At 36.8% G+C, this 19012-nt stretch overlaps 2 protein-coding genes across 8 annotated transcripts in view; one reads left to right on the top strand and one right to left on the bottom strand.

Moving 5' to 3' along the window:
* LOC101896433 (uncharacterized) overlaps positions 1-13662 on the top strand; it is a 54920-nt gene extending 41258 nt beyond the window's left edge. For 2 of the 4 annotated variants that reach the window (XM_059131540.1, XM_059131541.1), the window contains 6 exons: positions 11386-11671; positions 11730-11916; positions 12451-12570; positions 12720-12841; positions 13280-13315; positions 13374-13631. In XM_059131540.1, coding sequence (XP_058987523.1) covers positions 11656-11671; positions 11730-11916; positions 12451-12570; positions 12720-12841; positions 13280-13315; positions 13374-13513 — 621 coding nt within the window. In that variant the 5' untranslated portion in view covers positions 11386-11655 and the 3' untranslated portion in view covers positions 13514-13631. Of the gene's footprint in view, positions 1-11385; positions 11672-11729; positions 11917-12450; positions 12571-12719; positions 12842-13279; positions 13316-13373 lie in introns of all 4 variants that reach the window. The other 2 variants (XM_059131542.1, XM_059131543.1) reach the window with 2 other exon arrangements.
* A 175-nt stretch (positions 13663-13837) lies between these two features.
* Positions 13838-16379, bottom strand: LOC101896733 (putative nuclease HARBI1). 4 transcript variants are annotated; one of them, XM_059131737.1, is made up of 6 exons: positions 16142-16378; positions 16002-16059; positions 15817-15939; positions 15061-15276; positions 14625-15008; positions 13838-13934 (listed from the first exon to the last, which is right to left on the bottom strand). In XM_059131737.1, the coding sequence occupies exons 3-6, from the start codon at positions 15926-15928 to the stop codon at positions 13927-13929; spliced, it is 720 nt and encodes a 239-aa protein (XP_058987720.1). In that variant the 5' UTR covers positions 15929-15939; positions 16002-16059; positions 16142-16378; the 3' UTR covers positions 13838-13926. The 4 variants fall into 4 exon arrangements, with proteins under 4 accessions (XP_058987720.1, XP_058987719.1, XP_019892244.1 ...); XM_059131736.1 differs by having other exon boundaries at positions 16002-16378; XM_020036685.2 differs by having other exon boundaries at positions 14625-14984; positions 15817-16379.
* Between the last annotated feature and the right edge of the window lie 2633 nt (positions 16380-19012).

Raw genomic sequence — 19012 nt, 5'->3', positions numbered from 1 at the left:
CTTCATTTTACCATGGTCATAATTTGCTTCAATTTCGTATATTAATGGTAATTCTTAAGAATATTTAACATGAAAATATTTTAAAGTATTTTCAAATTAAATGAAACCTTTTACATTTGAAATTGAACCTTTGCAAACGAAATGGAACATTTTGCAAATCAAATGAAACTTTTAATTTTGTCCAAAGAAATATACCAAACTTTTGTATTTTTAGTAGGTTTAACATTAAGTCAACTAATTATTTCTAATATATAGTTAAAGAAGATTTTTTATTGATTGTTAATATCTAGTGTACTAATATTATTTCTTATTATTATATAACTTTGTCGTTCCGCTTGTAACATGACTAAATATTCGTCGATTTAACGATGTCCGTCTGTCTGTTGAAATCACGATACATGCCATATTATTTGACGTAGAAATTTAGTAGAATAATTTGTATTGTGTCTAGGATGTTTGGTATTGAAAATGAGATATATCGGTTCACGTTTTGGTATAGTCCCACATAACGGTACCTCCCGATATTCGGTATTTTGATGATTTTTGCCACACTTTTTCACGGATTTGTCTGAAAATTGGTATTTGTACTAGTTCGTGTGGCGAAGCATTGTATGTATAGGTCCACGCTTTGGTATAGCCCCATATAACGGTACCTCCCGATATTCGGTATTTTGATGATTTTCGCCCCATTTTTTCATGGATTTTTCAAAAATTTTGTATTTTTTGGTCATAATGGGTTCTATCTCCGATTGCGAAACATTGCATGTATAGGTCCACGTTTTGGTATTGTCCCCATATAACGGTACCTCCCGATATTCGTTATTTTGACGATTTTTGCCACATTTTTTTTTCACGGATTTCTCTAAAAATTGGTATTTGTCGGTCATAATGGGTCCTAGTTCGTGTGGTGAGACATTGTATGTATAGGTCCACGCTTTGGTATAGCCCCATATAACGGTATCTCCCGATATTCGGTATTTTGATGTTTTTTGTCACATTTTTTCACGGACTTGTCTAAAAATTGGAATTAGTTGGTCATAATAGGTTCTAGCTATGTTGGCGAAACATTGTATGTATAGGTCCACGTTTTTGTATATCCCTATATAACGGTACCTCCCTATATTCGGTAGTTTGATGATTTTTGCCACATTTTCCCACGAATATGTCTAAAAATTGGTATTTGTGGGTCATAATTGGTTCTAAATATAAATAAAATATCTCGATATTAAATATTTTTTATATTACTTAACGGTAAAAAAGAAATTGAAACTAATTTGAATGCAGTTCAAATGGGCTATTTTTGGTTAAATTGGAATAAATGTTTCAATGTTGTCTTCTAATGCGTCAATTAAACCGGACATACATGAGCTTTAATATCTCCTTAAAAATAGTGTGAAGGCGTTAAATTTCAGGATCCAAGCGGCTAATTGGCTGGTCCCCAACGTGAAATAGAACATTCACCGAACTCGCCTCCCTACTTCAACCATGCAAGAAATTAGTTCCTTCTTAATGTCATCCAAAACAATAGAGGTGTTTAATGCAAAATAAAACTTAAGACTCTATATATACATAAAAAATAACAAATTCTGTCGCCATTATTTTAATGTTAAATTAACTTACTAATATTCATATGTAAAATCAACGTCCAGACCATGGTTCTATTATAAGGTCGACCAGAAAGCGAATTCCCAATTAAATGCAGCTCTTCACCTTCATATATTGTCAAAATGTGTAATTACAGCGAAAAAGAAAGTATTTCGCCCCGACAAAATAACAGTGCAGCGAATTTCCGCTTTGTCAATTTTGGCAGCGAATTGAATTGCAATTGAAAAAAACACAACCAAGCTTATCTTTCTTTTTAAATTGCAAAGATTCTAATGAAAATTAAAACCTTCAATTGTTACAGGGACACATTGTTTTACGCTTTGGGAGTTTTCGTTTGTCCTGAGTTAGCGGTAGTCGTTTTTTCAGATTCACATCCCAAAAAAAAGTGTGGTATTTTTAATCGAGCATATAGCCATCTTAGAGCTCTAGAAATGTGCCCCACATGTGACCACTAGAAGTTTGTAAACTTGGGAGGTATGGGGGGCTTTGCACTTTTCCCTTGAATCCTTTGGTGTTAGATTCATTCGTGTCTTCAGAACATACATCAAATGGTGGTTTTCTGCCTATACAAATATTGAAATCGTTAATTAAAATAACGTTGTGTTTAGATTTTTTGCTTTTTGTAACTGCGATATTCAGCTTTTTATGAAGTAAAAACAAAAAGCACTTATTCCCTATTGTTCTTTTTTTGTTTCAAATTAAAATTGCTTGACAAAAAACGGACTAGTTTTATTGACACTTTTTAAAGTTGTCAGGCGATTTTAAATTATGTTGACAGAAAATGTAGGTATCAGCTGGTCTTACTTGTCGACCTTATAATTGGACCATGGTCTAGACGAAACATGTTGAACGAAAATTATATTGCTGTGGAGATGTATAATAAATGCATTATCAAAAATATATTTTTTACTTACGTAGTGTCAAATGTTCTATATGTAGAAGTTGCACTCATCGTGTGACACATGGACGATATTTCACAATGTAACTAAAGGAAATAAAAAAAATATGCAAGTGTGTGATACCAAGAATAATGAGTCATTTGTAAAATGGCAATTTTATGTAAATGACAATTTTTTTAAAGAAGTTCGTAAAAATTTCAATATTCAAAATATGTTGACTATCCATAAAATTAAAACAGTAGGTTTATAGCAGAATGAATGAAGCAGAATCGCAAACGCCATTGTCAGAACGACATTTTAATGACCAAAAGTCGTTACATTTGTTTCTGGATACAAACCTTGAATTTAACGGAATGGTCACCCCGTAGTTGTTAGTAACATCACTGCATACAAATTTCGTGCGAATGCACCTAGCGGCGGATAGTCGAACTAAATTACACGGACAATAAAAAAAAACATGCGGCTGCGTAAGACACGGCAGAGTATAAAAGGAGGTGCCGTAGAGTTGTTGTTGGATGGTGACAAACGACCAACACCTTCAGGGCAGGCAATGGATTTGGCAACAATTCCTATGGCCAAGTAGTGATGTCAATATCGTACAAGAAAAAAAAAGGGAAAAAGCGAAAGTGTAAATGCGGCCAAGAGGACTCCGTATACGAAATTATTAAATTGGAAGCTGCAAATGCGGAACTCCAAAAGGCTTTATCCAACGTAGAGAAGAAATATACGGCCCTGTCGACTAAATTTAATGCCTTTAAATACAGACAGGAAGACAATTCACGAGAATTTCATGCGATGCTAATGCGTGAAACTTCTTATAAACGAGAAGTTGCACCATTGGAGAGGAAAAACTCCTTAAAAATCAGTGATGCCAATTTGGCATGGAGGTGGATACTGCTTCTACGCTGCTAGTAGAGCAGTCCGTCACCACACCGCCAGTGGCACATGTATCGATGGTAGCATGCCGTGCGCCATCACAGATAGGCAAGAAGACCATACTACCTGGAGGAAGGAAGGAGTTTGCCGCAGTTCCTACAAAACCAGCAGCAACTGCTAATGGAAAAGTCAGCAAAGTAGCAAATAATCCTGGTTCCTGTCAACAAAAGGGCGTTACACCTAAAGGGGCAGGTAAGTCGAAACTTCCGCCACATAATTCGGTTTACAACGCCAATTTTAAGGCACTAAATGACCTAGTAATTTCCAAACTAGGTCATGAAAAGTTCACTATTTCATTAGTAAACAGAAAATTTTCCAACTTCATAGTCCTGACATTGGTAGAACATCAGTTCGTCCGCGAACTATTGGTGGAACAAGGTATAAACTTTTATACCATTACACCAAAAAGACAATCGATGTATTCGGTTGTCATTGAAAAGTTGCCTGACTCTTACGACGTAAAGGACGTAGAAGCAGGACTTAAAGCTATACCTATACACTTTGAGGAAAAACGTGTAGTTAAACGTGTAGTGGTAGCAAGTGGTTAGTACACCTGGACAAGGATTCGGACATCAACGGACTCTATAAAGTAAAACGTCTTTTCACGAACGGCATTGTCGTTCGTAAAGACAAAAAGAAGGGGTAAACACTGTGCCATAACTGCCAACGGCATTTCCATGTGTCAACTAATTGTGGTATGCCTTATTGCTGCGTTAAGTGCGCATGAGACCATGGTCCTAGTAAGTGCAAAATCCCCAAGTCCGTAATAAGTCTACAATGATATCTGTAACTGACCCAGTTACAGTTAAGGTAACAATGCGGCCAGATTACGTATTCAAATTCGTAAACTGCAACCCACTGGACACGCTGCGAACGCTCGCGACTGTCCAACGCGCCTGAAGCTTTTGGCAAAATTTGCTGAAGGCAAGGTTGCTAAGGTAGTGGAGGCTGTGCCCAAGCCCAGTTTCCCTAAAGACATTGGCATGATACAGTCTAAAGTATCATTTGCTTCTGCTACATCGGCTAAGACTGGTCCTAATGCTAATCTGACTTTGCGCCAGCAGCCAAAAGCCAATGTGGTTACAACCCAACCCAAAGCTAACACAACTTTGGGTCTACCCAAAGCCAACATGGCTCTGGGCGAGCAATCGCTAGACATAGTAGTCAGTGGCCTCACGCTTTTTGACGAACTCTGTAATGAAATCTTTGGTAAAGATTTCTTGACATCTGTCATGCAGGTTCTACAATTTTCTACAACAGTAGGCTGTAATTCCGACCATAGATCGCTAAAAATGAATGAAATGAAGAATGGACAAACGACAATTCAACAGTATATTGGCATGAGAGCTTCCCAACTGGCAACTTCCTATAGATCGGAATGTCACTCATTCGAAAATCGATGCTTGCATCGATGCCACGAGCGGGGTTTTCGAAATGCCATGTAGTTCACCATTCCTAGTACATATTCTGGGAATAGAGGACCCCGTACACTAAACCCTGAGAGGTACATAACTATCAAGGCGGAAATTCGCAATGCGGATATAATTATCCAAGGAGCAATTGCGGAATACCATACAGTTCAGTGGGTTCAATTCCTCAATGGAATCCAGGTGAATGAGCGTATGTACGATAAAGTTTAGGCTTCAGCGGGTATTAGCTGCCATGCCAAAACTCATCGGCAGTGATGGGACCACGGCAGTCATGTCTAGCCAAAAGGCTAACATGTTAGCGGATGTTGTTCAAGGACAACCTGATGCCGACAACACCGCTTCTTTCAGCAATGCTTTTAGAAGTGATGTATCAATTTATAATGATAACTCACCACTGGTGACATTTGCAGATAATTTAACTGCAGATGGTTCCATAATAAGTGAACAAAATACATGGCGTAGTAATAAATTCCTAAAAGCTCCCAATATCGGAGCAAGGTTGAAAAGAAGACCTAATCGCAAATCCGCAGGACCAGATGGAGTCCCTGACATCGTGTTAAGGAGGACCGATGACGCTGCCTGGAAACACATAGCGATTATCTTCAATCACTGTATAAATCTGGGCTATTTCCCGGTTTCATGGAAAAGGGCAATTACAATACCCATCCTGACATAGTAGTCAGTGGCCTCACGCTTTTTGACGAACTCTGTAATGAAATCTTTGGTAAAGATTTCTTGACATCTGTCATGCAGGTTCTACAATTTTCTACAACAGTAGGCTGTAATTCCGACCATAGAGCGCTAAAAATGACGGTTTACGGGGACGAACTGGAACGTAAACCTAGACGGACTTTCTTCAACTAAAGAAGAATGGACAAACGACAATTCAACAGTATATTGGCATGAGAGCTTCCCAACTGGCAACTTCCTATAGATCGGAATGTCACTCATTCGAAAATCGATGCTTGCATCGATGCCACGAGCGGGGTTTTCGAAATGCCATGTAGTTCACCATTCCTAGTACATATTCTGGGAATAGAGGACCCCGTACACTAAACCCTGAGAGGTACATAACTATCAAGGCGGAAATTCGCAATGCGGATATAATTATCCAAGGAGCAATTGCGGAATACCATACAGTTCAGTGGGTTCAATTCCTCAATGGAATCCAGGTGAATGAGCGTATGTACGATAAAGTTTAGGCTTCAGCGGGTATTAGCTGCCATGCCAAAACTCATCGGCAGTGATGGGACCACGGCAGTCATGTCTAGCCAAAAGGCTAACATGTTAGCGGATGTTGTTCAAGGACAACCTGATGCCGACAACACCGCTTCTTTCAGCAATGCTTTTAGAAGTGATGTATCAATTTATAATGATAACTCACCACTGGTGACATTTGCAGATAATTTAACTGCAGATGGTTCCATAATAAGTGAACAAAATACATGGCGTAGTAATAAATTCCTAAAAGCTCCCAATATCGGAGCAAGGTTGAAAAGAAGACCTAATCGCAAATCCGCAGGACCAGATGGAGTCCCTGACATCGTGTTAAGGAGGACCGATGACGCTGCCTGGAAACACATAGCGATTATCTTCAATCACTGTATAAATCTGGGCTATTTCCCGGTTTCATGGAAAAGGGCAATTACAATACCCATCCTGACATAGTAGTCAGTGGCCTCACGCTTTTTGACGAACTCTGTAATGAAATCTTTGGTAAAGATTTCTTGACATCTGCCATGCAGGTTCTACAATTTTCTACAACAGTAGGCTGTAATTCCGACCATAGAGCGCTAAAAATGACGGTTTACGGGGACGAACTGGAACGTAAACCTAGACGGACTTTCTTCAACTAAAGAAGAATGGACAAACGACAATTCAACAGTATATTGGCATGAGAGCTTCCCAACTGGCAACTTCCTATAGATCGGAATGTCACTCATTCGAAAATCGATGCTTGCATCGATGCCACGAGCGGGGTTTTCGAAATGCCATGTAGTTCACCATTCCTAGTACATATTCTAGGAATAGAGGACCCCGTACACTAAACCCTGAGAGGTACATAACTATCAAGGCGGAAATTCGCAATGCGGATATAATTATCCAAGGAGCAATTGCGGAATACCATACAGTTCAGTGGGTTCAATTCCTCAACGGAATCCAGGTGAATGAGCGTATGTACGATAAAGTTTAGGCTTCAGCGGGTATTAGCTGCCATGCCAAAACTCATCGGCAGTGATGGGACCACGGCAGTCATGTCTAGCCAAAAGGCTAACATGTTAGCGGATGTTGTTCAAGGACAACCTGATGCCGACAACACCGCTTCTTTCAGCAATGCTTTTAGAAGTGATGTATCAATTTATAATGATAACTCACCACTGGTGACATTTGCAGATAATTTAACTGCAGATGGTTCCATAATAAGTGAACAAAATACATGGCGTAGTAATAAATTCCTAAAAGCTCCCAATATCGGAGCAAGGTTGAAAAGAAGACCTAATCGCAAATCCGCAGGACCAGATGGAGTCCCTGACATCGTGTTAAGGAGGACCGATGACGCTGCCTGGAAACACATAGCGATTATCTTCAATCACTGTATAAATCTGGGCTATTTCCCGGTTTCATGAAAAAGGGCAATTACAATACCCATCCTGAAACCTGGCAAGGATCCGACATTATGCAGTAGTTATAGGCCATTTAGCTTACTCTCAACGTTCGGGAAGCTTTTTGAGCAATTTTTACTCTCTGATATAAGAGAAAAGTTAGAAGAAGGAGCAATCCTATCGAATAGTCAATTTGACTTCAGGCAGGGTCATTCAACTTTACATGCCCTGATGGCCTTAGGGGACTATGTGATTAAGCTCTAAATAACAGACACATATCTATTGCTGTTAGTTTAGATTTTGCCAGAGCGTTCGACAACGTATGGCAAAATGCCATAATATAAAAATGCGAAGACTAGGCTTCGGGTTTAATATATGTAGGATGGTAACTAGCTTCTTAGCAAAAAGAAGTTATAAAGTTAAAGTTCAGGATGACCTTTCGTAAGAAAGAGCAGTGACTGCCGGGGTACCACAAGGTTCACTCCTTGGACCCGTTCTCTTCAACATATTTAGCGCCTGATGGGCATTTACGCCTGATATATGTGGATGATATATTAGTCACTGGTACAGGAACCTACGCTGGGAATACTAATAACAGACTGAATGCATGTTTAGAGCAACTCTCTGAATACTTCCAAAGTTGGAAAATGTATTTAAATGTCGACAAGTATGAGGCTATAACCTTCAAAGACAAGAAGAAATACCTGTACCGTAGCGCCAGACAGTACGAACCTTAACTTGCAATTGGAGGGGAAGCTATTAGAAATTCAGACCAAGTCAAAGTCAAATTCATATTTTCAAAGTGCCATCGGCAGAAGAGAAGGACTGACTGTAGAAGTTAGGTTAATTATCAATTAACAGACTATTAGACCACTAAATGCATACGCCTTTCCTATTTAGTTTGGGATCTCTTCCCACCAAATTTAAAGGCTTCGCATATGGGAAAGACGGATTCTTAGGTCCTGCTTGGACTTAAGGCCAACGAAGGGTGAAGATGGGATATGGCGATTACCGCCCAACAGGGTAGTATATAGTACCACAGACTTCACCCGCATAGATAAGTTTCTAATGACTAGCGCCCCCAATTCCTAGACCGGGCAGCTACGTTAGATAATAGTCTAGTTAGGGAAAGCCTGTTGCACGACACTAATGTGCAAAGGCTAACTCGGGCCAATTATAGGCCGCCGAGTAGCTTAGTTACACTAGATGAAGAAGGTCTTCTATATAGAGAGGACACACTCTTCTATCATCGCAGGTTCGCTCGCTAGACATTGACAACACTGTCTACCAAACAGCCCAGTAACTGGTGTAACGCCCTTTTCCTGTATATATTGTAAATAGTAGTATGTAAATTAGTTTAAGTAGTATAAATAGGTTTAAGTTTAGTTTTACCGCTCAACAGGGTAATATATAGTTCCACGGACTTCACCCGCATAGATAAGTTTCTAATGACTAGCGCCCTCAAATTCCTAGACCGGGCAGCTACGTTAGATAATAGTATAGTTAGGGAAAGCCTGTTGCACGACACTGATGTGCAAAGGCTAACTCGGGCCAATTATAGGCCGCCGAGTAGCTTAGTTACACTAGATGAAGAAGGTCTTCTATATAGAGAGGACACACTCTTCTATCATCGCAGGTTCAGCTCGCTAGACATTGACGACACTGTCTACCAAACAGCCCAGTAACTGGTGTAACGCCCGTTTTCTGTATGTATTGTAAATAGTAGTATGTAAATTAGTTTAAGTAGTATAAATAGGTTTAAGTTTAGTTTTAATATAGTATGTAAGAAACAAAAGTATAAAAAAATTTTAGAGTCCTTTTTTTATTCATCTTTTTTAGGGGAATTTATAAATGTAAATTTACTTTACATATAAGTTTATTGTTTTATTGAATTAATGTTAGGTAACATTAACTATGTGACCCCCTTGTTGTATTAATTAGATAAACTTAGAAAAATAAGAATTATACTAAGTAAATTTAAGCCATACACTTGAGAACTAGTGTTAGATAATAAGTTATTGAATGACTATGTTTAGAGATAGATGAAATCATAAACTTGAAACATGTTGTTCGTGGTCAGTCGACTGTTGAAGGCTGATGAGCCAAGTGGGGTTTATGATGTTCCCTTGGCCATAGTAACATACACACGGAAATACACATGGACAATAAAAGTGACAGCACACATGTAACATACACACGGATAATACAAGTAAAAGCACACATGTAACACCATTATCGTCTGATAGCAGCTTAGTGCAGGGATTTGTTTAGAATGTCGATTTCAGCAAATTATAAGATCAGTTGTGTGATTTTTAGGTGAAAGTTATTACAAAATCAAAACTAAAAGCACGTTAATTGGGGCATGTTATTCGCATTCTATAAAAATGCAAGAACTGTCAAATATATGTGACCTCTAAATCGACTTGGTGAGTTTTGAAATAGGCAGGTGTTGAGTTCGCCCATGGCAAAAAAAATGTAGGCAGATGCATAAAGATTGTGATGCCAAAAATCGAAAAAAATCTGCAAAAAAAATGCTTTTTTAATATTTTCCATTTAAATGTTATAATATGTCTATTTTCACAATTTTAACTAATTTGAATAATTTCTCTTCAAAAAGCTCGAATTTAAATAATGATTGTATCACCAGTTGTGTTTACACTTTTCAACACTTAAAGAATATTAATCGATTATTTGAAAGTCGACTGAAGTATAACTAACTGCAACATTGAATATTCAGATAACTAGCAGATACTTCAACATGCGCTCTGATATTTTTATTGCAAAATGTTTTTGGTCTTGAAGAGTAAAAAGAGGGATGTGCCTTTGTACAGGTAACAACTTTCTCATGCATCATATCATAACATCGAATTTAAGAGCAACAAACATTTAAACCAAAATATTGATTGATAAGAACTATTGTTTTCTCAGCTGTAATCGTTAGCTTATGAATCGTGATGCTATGTTTTCATCAATCGAATCAATCCGTTCACGGCACGATTCTAAATTCATAGTTAAATAATTCCTTTTTTCAAAAATTTTGTTTGTTGATTTTAATGGGAATTTATACGAAAATACATGAAATTCTCATTAATATGAAAAGAAGAAATTGATGTTTTTCTCCCAAAGATTTATTATGTCATTAATTTTACAATTTTCATTCATGTTTTCAACTTCTTGTGTAAATGTTCACATTTTGGACATATTTTAGTATTTTTCTATTTTTAAATTCTGCTGGAGAGACACTTGTCAAACATTTTTTTCTGCCGATACAAACATTTTGAAAATATTGCATCTTTTGTTTACTGTTTTCTGTGGAAATTTCAACTCGTGGAGAAAATGCGCACCTCGGATGAAAGAGAAAACAAAATTTACTTTTTTTTTGAGTTTCGCCTTGTTAAGGCGAAGATCATATGTTTATGATTTATGTGTTTGTTTCTCTTTCGAGACGAGCTTAATGATTTTAAATTTGCAGTGAAAAGGAAAGCCAGATAGACACTATCACACATTCACCACTATGTGACGCGTTTCGCCGTTGGTTAAGCTGCTCATCAGGCATATTTGGTGTGGATGATGGCTTACAAGGGCCGTTCTCTGGAATGTAGTATATATTTCGAACTTATTGCGAATTAGCATATGCGAATTAAACACTAGAAACTCCCCAAGTTCGACTCAAGCTCTATTAGCAAATCTTTTCACAGCAAAGTTTTCACTGCAAATTTCAGATCATTAAGCTCGTCTCGAAAGAGAAACAAACACATAAATTTACTTTCGTTTGAATGTACATACACCATTCAACATTGCAGTTTTCATTCATAATTTTCAGTCTTCCCAATTTTTTTTTAAAATTTCATTAAATTTGTCAATTTTTAAATGTCATAATTTATTTTTTCGATAAATGCTTTCATTTATTAGGGATGGCACACATTCAATCTAAGTTCTGAGAGTGATTTGAATGGAACGAAGAACAAAAATCTTTAGTTGTGTTCCAGTACTTTTTTAGTAGTAAAACTAGCAGAAGAGAGAACAGTGCGAAATGTCATTCTCATTTAGATGTGCTCAAAAAATAAGGGAACGGAAAATTAGCAGAAATGGGATAAAGTGTCAACATTCAAAATTCAAAATGAAAGCAGTCTAAATCGGACTTGTGAAACCTTATTGAAAAGGACGCCAAATTTTAAAAAAATGAGTATTGAAGACGGTAAGTTAAAATTATAATTATTTTTGAATGCTGTTTATCTAGAAAGCTTTGTTTTCAGAATGCGTTGAAGAGTATTTAGAGGTGGAGTTTTCTCAAACCCCAGAGAAGCTAACATGGTTGGAGGCGCCGGTAAAATTAATGTTAAGTCTTCTAGAAGACTTAATGCCACAAGTTGGGAAGACAGCCAACCTAAAAAATAAAAAGAAAATGTTCGCAGTAATAAGCGAACATCTTAACCAGACTGGGTAAGTAGACATATGTTTTCAATCGTAAAATAAGGACAATTTTTTCCAGAGATAGAGATTTTTATACTGATTCCGGTAAAGAACGATTTTCTTGGAGCGCACCCGGTACCCCGGATTTCTGACCTAAAAGTCCAGGACCAACTTCCGGTTTAGTTCCTAATCCATAAACCCGACATAGACAACATTGGAAATCCTATGAAAATACCTATCCAACAAGTGGCCAAATGGTGCAGGTTCAAGGACCCCTGGACCCAGGAAAGATAAAAGTACATATTGTAGCATTTTGGAATTAAAACGGAGAGTACCGCGTCCGTTCTCCAAGAAAAACACACTTTATCGGAATCTAGCTCTAGAGATCATTTTGAAAATATCGAAGAGTTTTTACTAAAGTAAAGTATTCCCAAAGTTCCCAAATGTTTTTGATACTCTTGTGAATGCATTTATTTACTTTTTCACTTTTTTAGGCGGTCCATATTTGTATCGCCAAGAACTCCATAATGGTATTACTTCTACTCATTTCTTATCCAATTTTAGATACTGTTTTACACCTGATCAAGTCCACACAAAATTTCGATCGTTGGAAAGGCGGTTTAAAAAAATGAAGCTCAACATCTCTTTAACAGGCAGGAATAAAGTAACATGCCCTTTTGAGCTGTAAGTATTTAGTTTTTGAGATTTTTTCCCAATTTTTTATGAATTGTTATCACTACGTAGTATAAGGAACTATCCACTACAATGCATGTTGTGGCATAGGTTTAAAATTGAGGCTTTCGAATTTTGTGTTCTTATACATTTTGATATAGAGAATTAGAAAGTATATTGAGTGAAAGGAAATCGCTAAACCCAGATTATGTCCTTGATAGCGAGAATGCTGATGGAAAGGATTGCAATAACCTCAACATAAATGAAGATTCTGGTGATATTGGTGAGAAGTAACAATTTTACTTTGGATGATTTGTGTCTCCTTCCTCCACATACATTGCTGATTTGATTATTTAACCAACATACTTATTTATTGACACACATTAGATGACCACAAATGTTGCTTAATTTTTTTAAAAACTCCTACATAAACACCTTATCTGAAATCCGCCTTCGAAAGTACTATTTGCCATTAAGCTTTCGGTAATAAGGAACATTTTCCATCATATTTAGTTTGATAATCGTAGAAAATATCCCTACTACTTTAAAGACTTTAGATCGATAAAAAAATGTAAACAATGTTGCAGTTTCCCATGAACATTATATCTCGTAACCAATTATAAAATTCAAGTATTACACCTCCTACAACCACAAACCTTATCCTCTAGAATGATACAAAATTACATTATCATAATCTAAATTTCCACCTTTTTTATTTCAGACATTCCTTCGTGTTCAAATGCGGCTTTGGAAAAAGGTATTAAAAACCAAAAGTGGAAATAGCAATTGCAAATATAAGTTTTTTTATATTTTAGATGTTCCCTTATGTACCAAGCCCAGTTTAAAAAAAGGTATCATAAACGAAATATTAAAACAACGTTATCATAGGCAAATTGTGTTAAACTATTTTCATTTCATATGCAGAAAATGCAAATCCAAAGCAACGAACTATTAAACTATTGGATTTATTGGAAAAAATTGCTGCACATATCTGCAACACAAGAGATTAATTGTGTGGTATATCTATACCTGTTAATAAATTTCATGATATCCTACACCACTAATAACTCCATTTCCAAAAGGAACTAATTATATTAATACAATAAACAAATATTTATTATTTTAAAATTGTACACATAAGTCATTGTTCAACTTTTTGTATATTTTGATGGATAAAATAGGAAGTGGTTTGTTGTATATATATATATATATATATATATATATATATATATATATATATATATATATATATATATATATATATATGTATAAATATATATATATATATATATATATATATATATATATATATATAACATATATATATATAACATAATGTAATTATGAAATTATTTGAAGTGGGTGTGTCTATAGGTCTGAAAAGAGAAAAATAAGAGATTTATCCAATAACAAGCTTCAAAGTATCTGTCGGTTTAGCCGACATTTAGACATACTTTATTATTATTCAAAATTTTGTGCCTTTATATCGGAACTGTCTAAAGGATAGGACAATATTGTCCACTTCGCTTATAATCTATGTCTGATTTGATAGGTTTGGATGACGTGTAAATACATTAGATCTATTGTCGATTGGAGTATTGAGATACACAATTTTTGAAGAAAATTCTGCTTGTTGGAAGAGTGTGGTTGATCCAAAGTTGGTATTCCAAACCACAAGGCCGGGAACGAATATGGACCAGATCGGACTCCTTCTAGTACCTACCCCAAAAAGTGCCCAAATTTGGAATATATTTAATGTTCACACCTTCTGGTACCTCCCACACAAAGGGTCAAAATTTTGAATAACCAAAACGTTCATAAAGTGAGAAGTAAATTATTTTTAAACTTCTTACATTCCAATATTTCTATCAAGCCAACATCTAGTGTGAAAATAGGATATATCGGTCCACACTTTCTGCTACCTCCTTAAAAAAGCGTGAACATATCGCCATAAGCGAAATGGACAATATTGCATGTCGAAATATATTTTAACAAACGGATAAAGGCGGGGGTATCAATCTGTCGGCAAACCGATGGATACTTTTTAACTTGTTCATAATACACACCTGTTATATTTTTTCGAATTTCAAGGCACAAAATATCTCGGCGTGCATTGTTGGCTGACATGTCTTGATGACCAGAAGATACATCTACTTCAGGTTCTTCTTCACTAATTTCATCAAAATCGAAATCGTTCTCATTTGCAAGGTTGTGCAGAACGCAACACGCCCTTATAAAATGGCAGAGCTTTTTCACACCTCTAAGCTTGCAATAGTACAGCTGCCGAAATCTTTGCTTTACCATACCGAAAGTGTGCTCTATTTTTACCCGTCCTGAGCTTAACTTTTTGTTGAAAAGTTTTTTCGGGGCAGTCAGATGGCCATTATCCCTGTAGGGTGTGACAAGATACCTGCTACATGGATATGCTGAGTCACCAAGAAGAAAGTAGTCTAACAAAATATATTACTGACTGATTGAGGCAAATAACACACAAATTCTTACCTCCACATTTGCTATCTAAATTTTGAGATAATGGCGAATTTTGGTAAACCCAACTATCATGTGCAGACCCCGGGTATCCGATAAACACATTAATAAATTTACGTTTTTCATTGCACACTCCTTGGACTTTTAATGAAAAATGTCCTTTGCGGTCGACATAATCATTTCGTCCATCCTTTGGCGGATCAATGATAACATGGGTCCCATCAATGCAACCTAGAAAATAATAAAAATTGTTAAAAATTTTCTTAAATTTAGATTATATTGGTATTTGTCAATTGTACAAATCTATAAAATCGCAGCAATCTTTACTTAATCTACTCTTTGTTTGGAACAAAAAAAGAGCTCAATTTTCACTTACCAATAGCTCCGGAAAATCCACATTTCAGTTTAAAGTATTCACTCGAAACTTGTCGTTCTTCTGCTGAAGGCCACTTTATCACCTGTGGACTTAGTGTACTTAAAAAGTAAGTCACTCGCTTTATAATACGACTTACAGAAGATATGGTTACATTAAATCTATCGGAAAGATCTCTATAGCTACAGGCTTCATGACCCGCAAACCACAAAATACTCTATATAGGCTCGTTGTGACACGAATTGAACAATATTTGCGCACTCCTTCGGAACACGCCCCATAAGTGGCCAACAGTTGGGAACAACATAACTCAATCGTCTCAATAGAATCTTGGGGCCAGCAGGAGAACTGCTGAAAACAATCCTACTTTCGGTTTTAAGCTTAATTTTTCAATTTACCTTTCACTAATTTTGCAATGTTTTCCAATACGTTTTCTTCGCCTGATTCCTCATTCAGCCAGTCCTCTTCACTGCTGGAATCATCCAAAAGTGAATACATCAGTTGCTCCATGTTTTCTCTTTCTGTTATTTGCACGACAGATATTAGTTTTTCCTTTAGTTTTTAAATGATCGTTTTTCTTTACATTTGTTGTGAAGCGCGAACATTGAAATGTATAAATACATTTTTCAACCTTGTTAGCCCTGCCAATTAAATGTCAAATTTACAAGTTGCACATTTCTGCTCGGCCAAATTCATGTAGCTAAAACAAGCAGAAATGTGCACCTCTCAGCGCCATTTTGTTCTCGAAAGAGCTGCAAGTTTTGCTAGTTTTTGGAGTACGGGAACGCGTTGTAGCAGAATTAGCACTAATTAGTACTAATTTGTTGGTTCTGGAACACAACTTTTGTTAGCTCAGCAAATGTTGTATTGGGAATTAAGTAGATATTTCTTAATTAATGGTCGAACAAGGAATAGATAGCGAATAACGTTCCATGTGAACTTAGCATGAGTGAGCTACATGAAGTCCCATGTAAATAACATTTTTAAATTAAATTTAATGTACCCCTCAGCCACTGATCGGATAAAAATGGCAAGACCAAAAACCAATTTTTTGTAATATTCTTAAATTTAACAAAGCAAACGAAATTGTATAATTGACGAGATTGTACCACTCATAAATTCCAAGGCGCAGAAAATGGTGACGAGATCTGAGATTAAGTGTACTCATGTACAAATTAGCGACAGTGAAGAGAGCCTCTCAAAAGCACTCCCCAATCTGCATTGGATGTACCGCTAAACTTCCAACCAATGAATATTTTGACTCAATTCCTAGTTGGAAGCAGTGCGCTGGGACTACGAGAAGCTGGAGGGGAGCATACTTCACGTTTTGGTCTTGCACAAATCCTGGACATATTAATTAGAATAAAATAGCACTTGGAAACCGGTTGCAAGTAGAAGAACAAGCTCCCTTCTATCACCTAGTAGGTCTGATCTTACAATCGTGGTGCATTGACCAGTCACAGCATTATCAGATATCTGACCTTAAGATGGGACAACAGTGTTCCTATCTACTGTAGACTATGCGAAGATAAGGAAGAGGTAGAGACGATTGAACATCAACTTTGCATATGTCCCATGTTATCCAAGAAGAGACATAGGCTACTTGGCATATGGGAGACAGAAACGCTAACGTTCTTCTAGGACATGGATCCCATCATCAATTTGCCATGGCCATTCTCTGGATAAGCACACCACCCACCTAACTACACTTCTCTCTATAAAACTTTTGTTCTCCTTCTCATTTCTGTATCTCTCCTATCCCTATTTGGCATATGGGAGATAGAAACTCGAACGTTCTTCTCAGACATGGATCCCATCAGCATTAACAAATTTGCCGTAGCCATTCCCTGGCTAGGCTGACCACCCTCCTTACTACACTTCTCTCTATAAAACTGTTGGTCTCCTTCCGGTTCTGTATCTCTCCTATCCCAAAAGGTTCACTTCTTTCTAGAATGAACAAAATTGGCCAAAAGTCTCCGAGTGAAATATTGAATTCGTGTAGTTGCGCATGTAGCTTAAACCAACCCGAACAAAAACCACCATAGTATTAAGTATTTTGCAGGAACACTGCAAAATACTTAAAATAGTCCTATAAGAGGACCTTCTATTATTCGGAAGATATGGAAAAACGATGGCTCGATCTCCAGGTCGATTGACTCGAATCCACGTCTTACAAATTAATCTGCTGATTCATTGCCAGATATATTGCAATGGCCTGGAATCTGACAAAGCTTTAAGAACGACTTAACCTTTTCCAGTGCATTCTTACAATCTAAAACTGCCATAGATTTAATGGTACACAAGTAGACTATCGACGTATATAACCACCGTTCCGTTTCGTTCAGTTCAATGTTTCTGATGGCCAAAAGATGTATAACTTTTTTGATAGCAACGATAGCAAAATATAGTTTGCAGATATTTACCTAGAATCAACAGAGCAACGTCGTCATCGTAAACCACGACTTTAATTCCGGTTTGTGGTGTACCTTTTCCTTCCTTTCTAGTGATTTTAGTGCAAGGGATTTTCGTTTGTATTTCTTGACCTCACTATAGTACTTGTTGAAGGCAGCATTATAGGGTGTTAAGTAAAATGTATAATCGTATAATCGTTTGCTTACTTTCCTAAGATTACTCAAATATTTGGTCCACCAAACTGGTTGGCATTTCTTGCCAGGGAAGGTAAACGGACATGATTCCTTGTATCAGTCAAGTATGTCTCTTTCTATGAAATTTACAGGTTTATCTAGGTTTGAGGTGATCTTAGTCTCGATATAATAGACTCTGCAAATTCATTTCAATGAGCCTTCCTTGGGTTTCTGTTTTTTTTTTATAAATACCCAGTACAGATATCTGCAATTTTGTTTTCCGATATTCCGAAAAAGAAAACTCGAAGGAGACCTTCCAGTTCAATATGTGCGATTCATCCATGTTAGTAAGGGTGAGATCAATAACTCTGACACTACCATTACGAACAATAACAATTTTTTATGTAATTTCTGTGGTATTTGTTATAGTTTTTCTTTTAACTTCTAATAATTTTACCACGTTTTGTTTTACCATGTTCTGTTTATTGCAAAAAACTTATACCCTGTTCAAGAACCTGCCATGATAAGATTAGGAATTTCAAGTCAACAGTTTTATAGAGAGAAGTGTAGTAAGGAGGGTGGTCAGCCTAGCCAGGGAATGGCTATGGCAAATTTGTTAATGCTGATGGGATCCATGTCTGAGAAGAACGTTCGAGTTTCCATCTCCCATATGCCAAATAGGGATAGGAGAGATACAGAAATGAGAAGGAGAACAAAAGTTTTATAGAGAGAAGTGTAGTTAAGAGGGTGGTCTGCTTATCCAGAGAATGGCCATGGCAAATTGATGATGGGATCCATGTCCTAGAAGAACGTTAGCGTTTCTGTCTCCCATATGCCAAGTAGCCTATGTCTCTTCTTGGATAACATGGGACATATGCAAAGTTGATGTTCAATCGTCTCCACCTCTTCCTTATCTTCGCATAGTCTACAGTAGATAGGAACACTTTTGTCCCATCTTAAGGTCAGATATCTGATAATGCTGTGACTGGTCAATGCACCACGATTGTAA

The sequence above is a fragment of the Musca domestica genome, unplaced genomic scaffold, assembly GCF_030504385.1.
Source record: "Musca domestica strain aabys unplaced genomic scaffold, Musca_domestica.polishedcontigs.V.1.1 9, whole genome shotgun sequence".
NCBI classification, from domain to species: Eukaryota; Metazoa; Arthropoda; class Insecta; order Diptera; family Muscidae; genus Musca; species Musca domestica.
This window is presented reverse-complemented; position numbering and strand designations above follow the sequence as displayed.

Bases quoted from the DNA above. Each gene is read 5' to 3' on its own strand.
- LOC101896733 (XM_059131735.1), bottom strand. From the start codon at position 15,928: ATGGAGCAACTGATGTATTCACTTTTGGATGATTCCAGCAGTGAAGAG. The intron at 15,277-15,816 runs GTAAATTGAAAA...ATTATTTTCTAG, and splicing joins CATTGCAAAATTAGTGAAAG to GTTGCATTGATGGGACCCAT. The intron at 15,009-15,060 runs GTAAGAATTTGT...ATATTTTGTTAG, and splicing joins TTTAGATAGCAAATGTGGAG to ACTACTTTCTTCTTGGTGAC.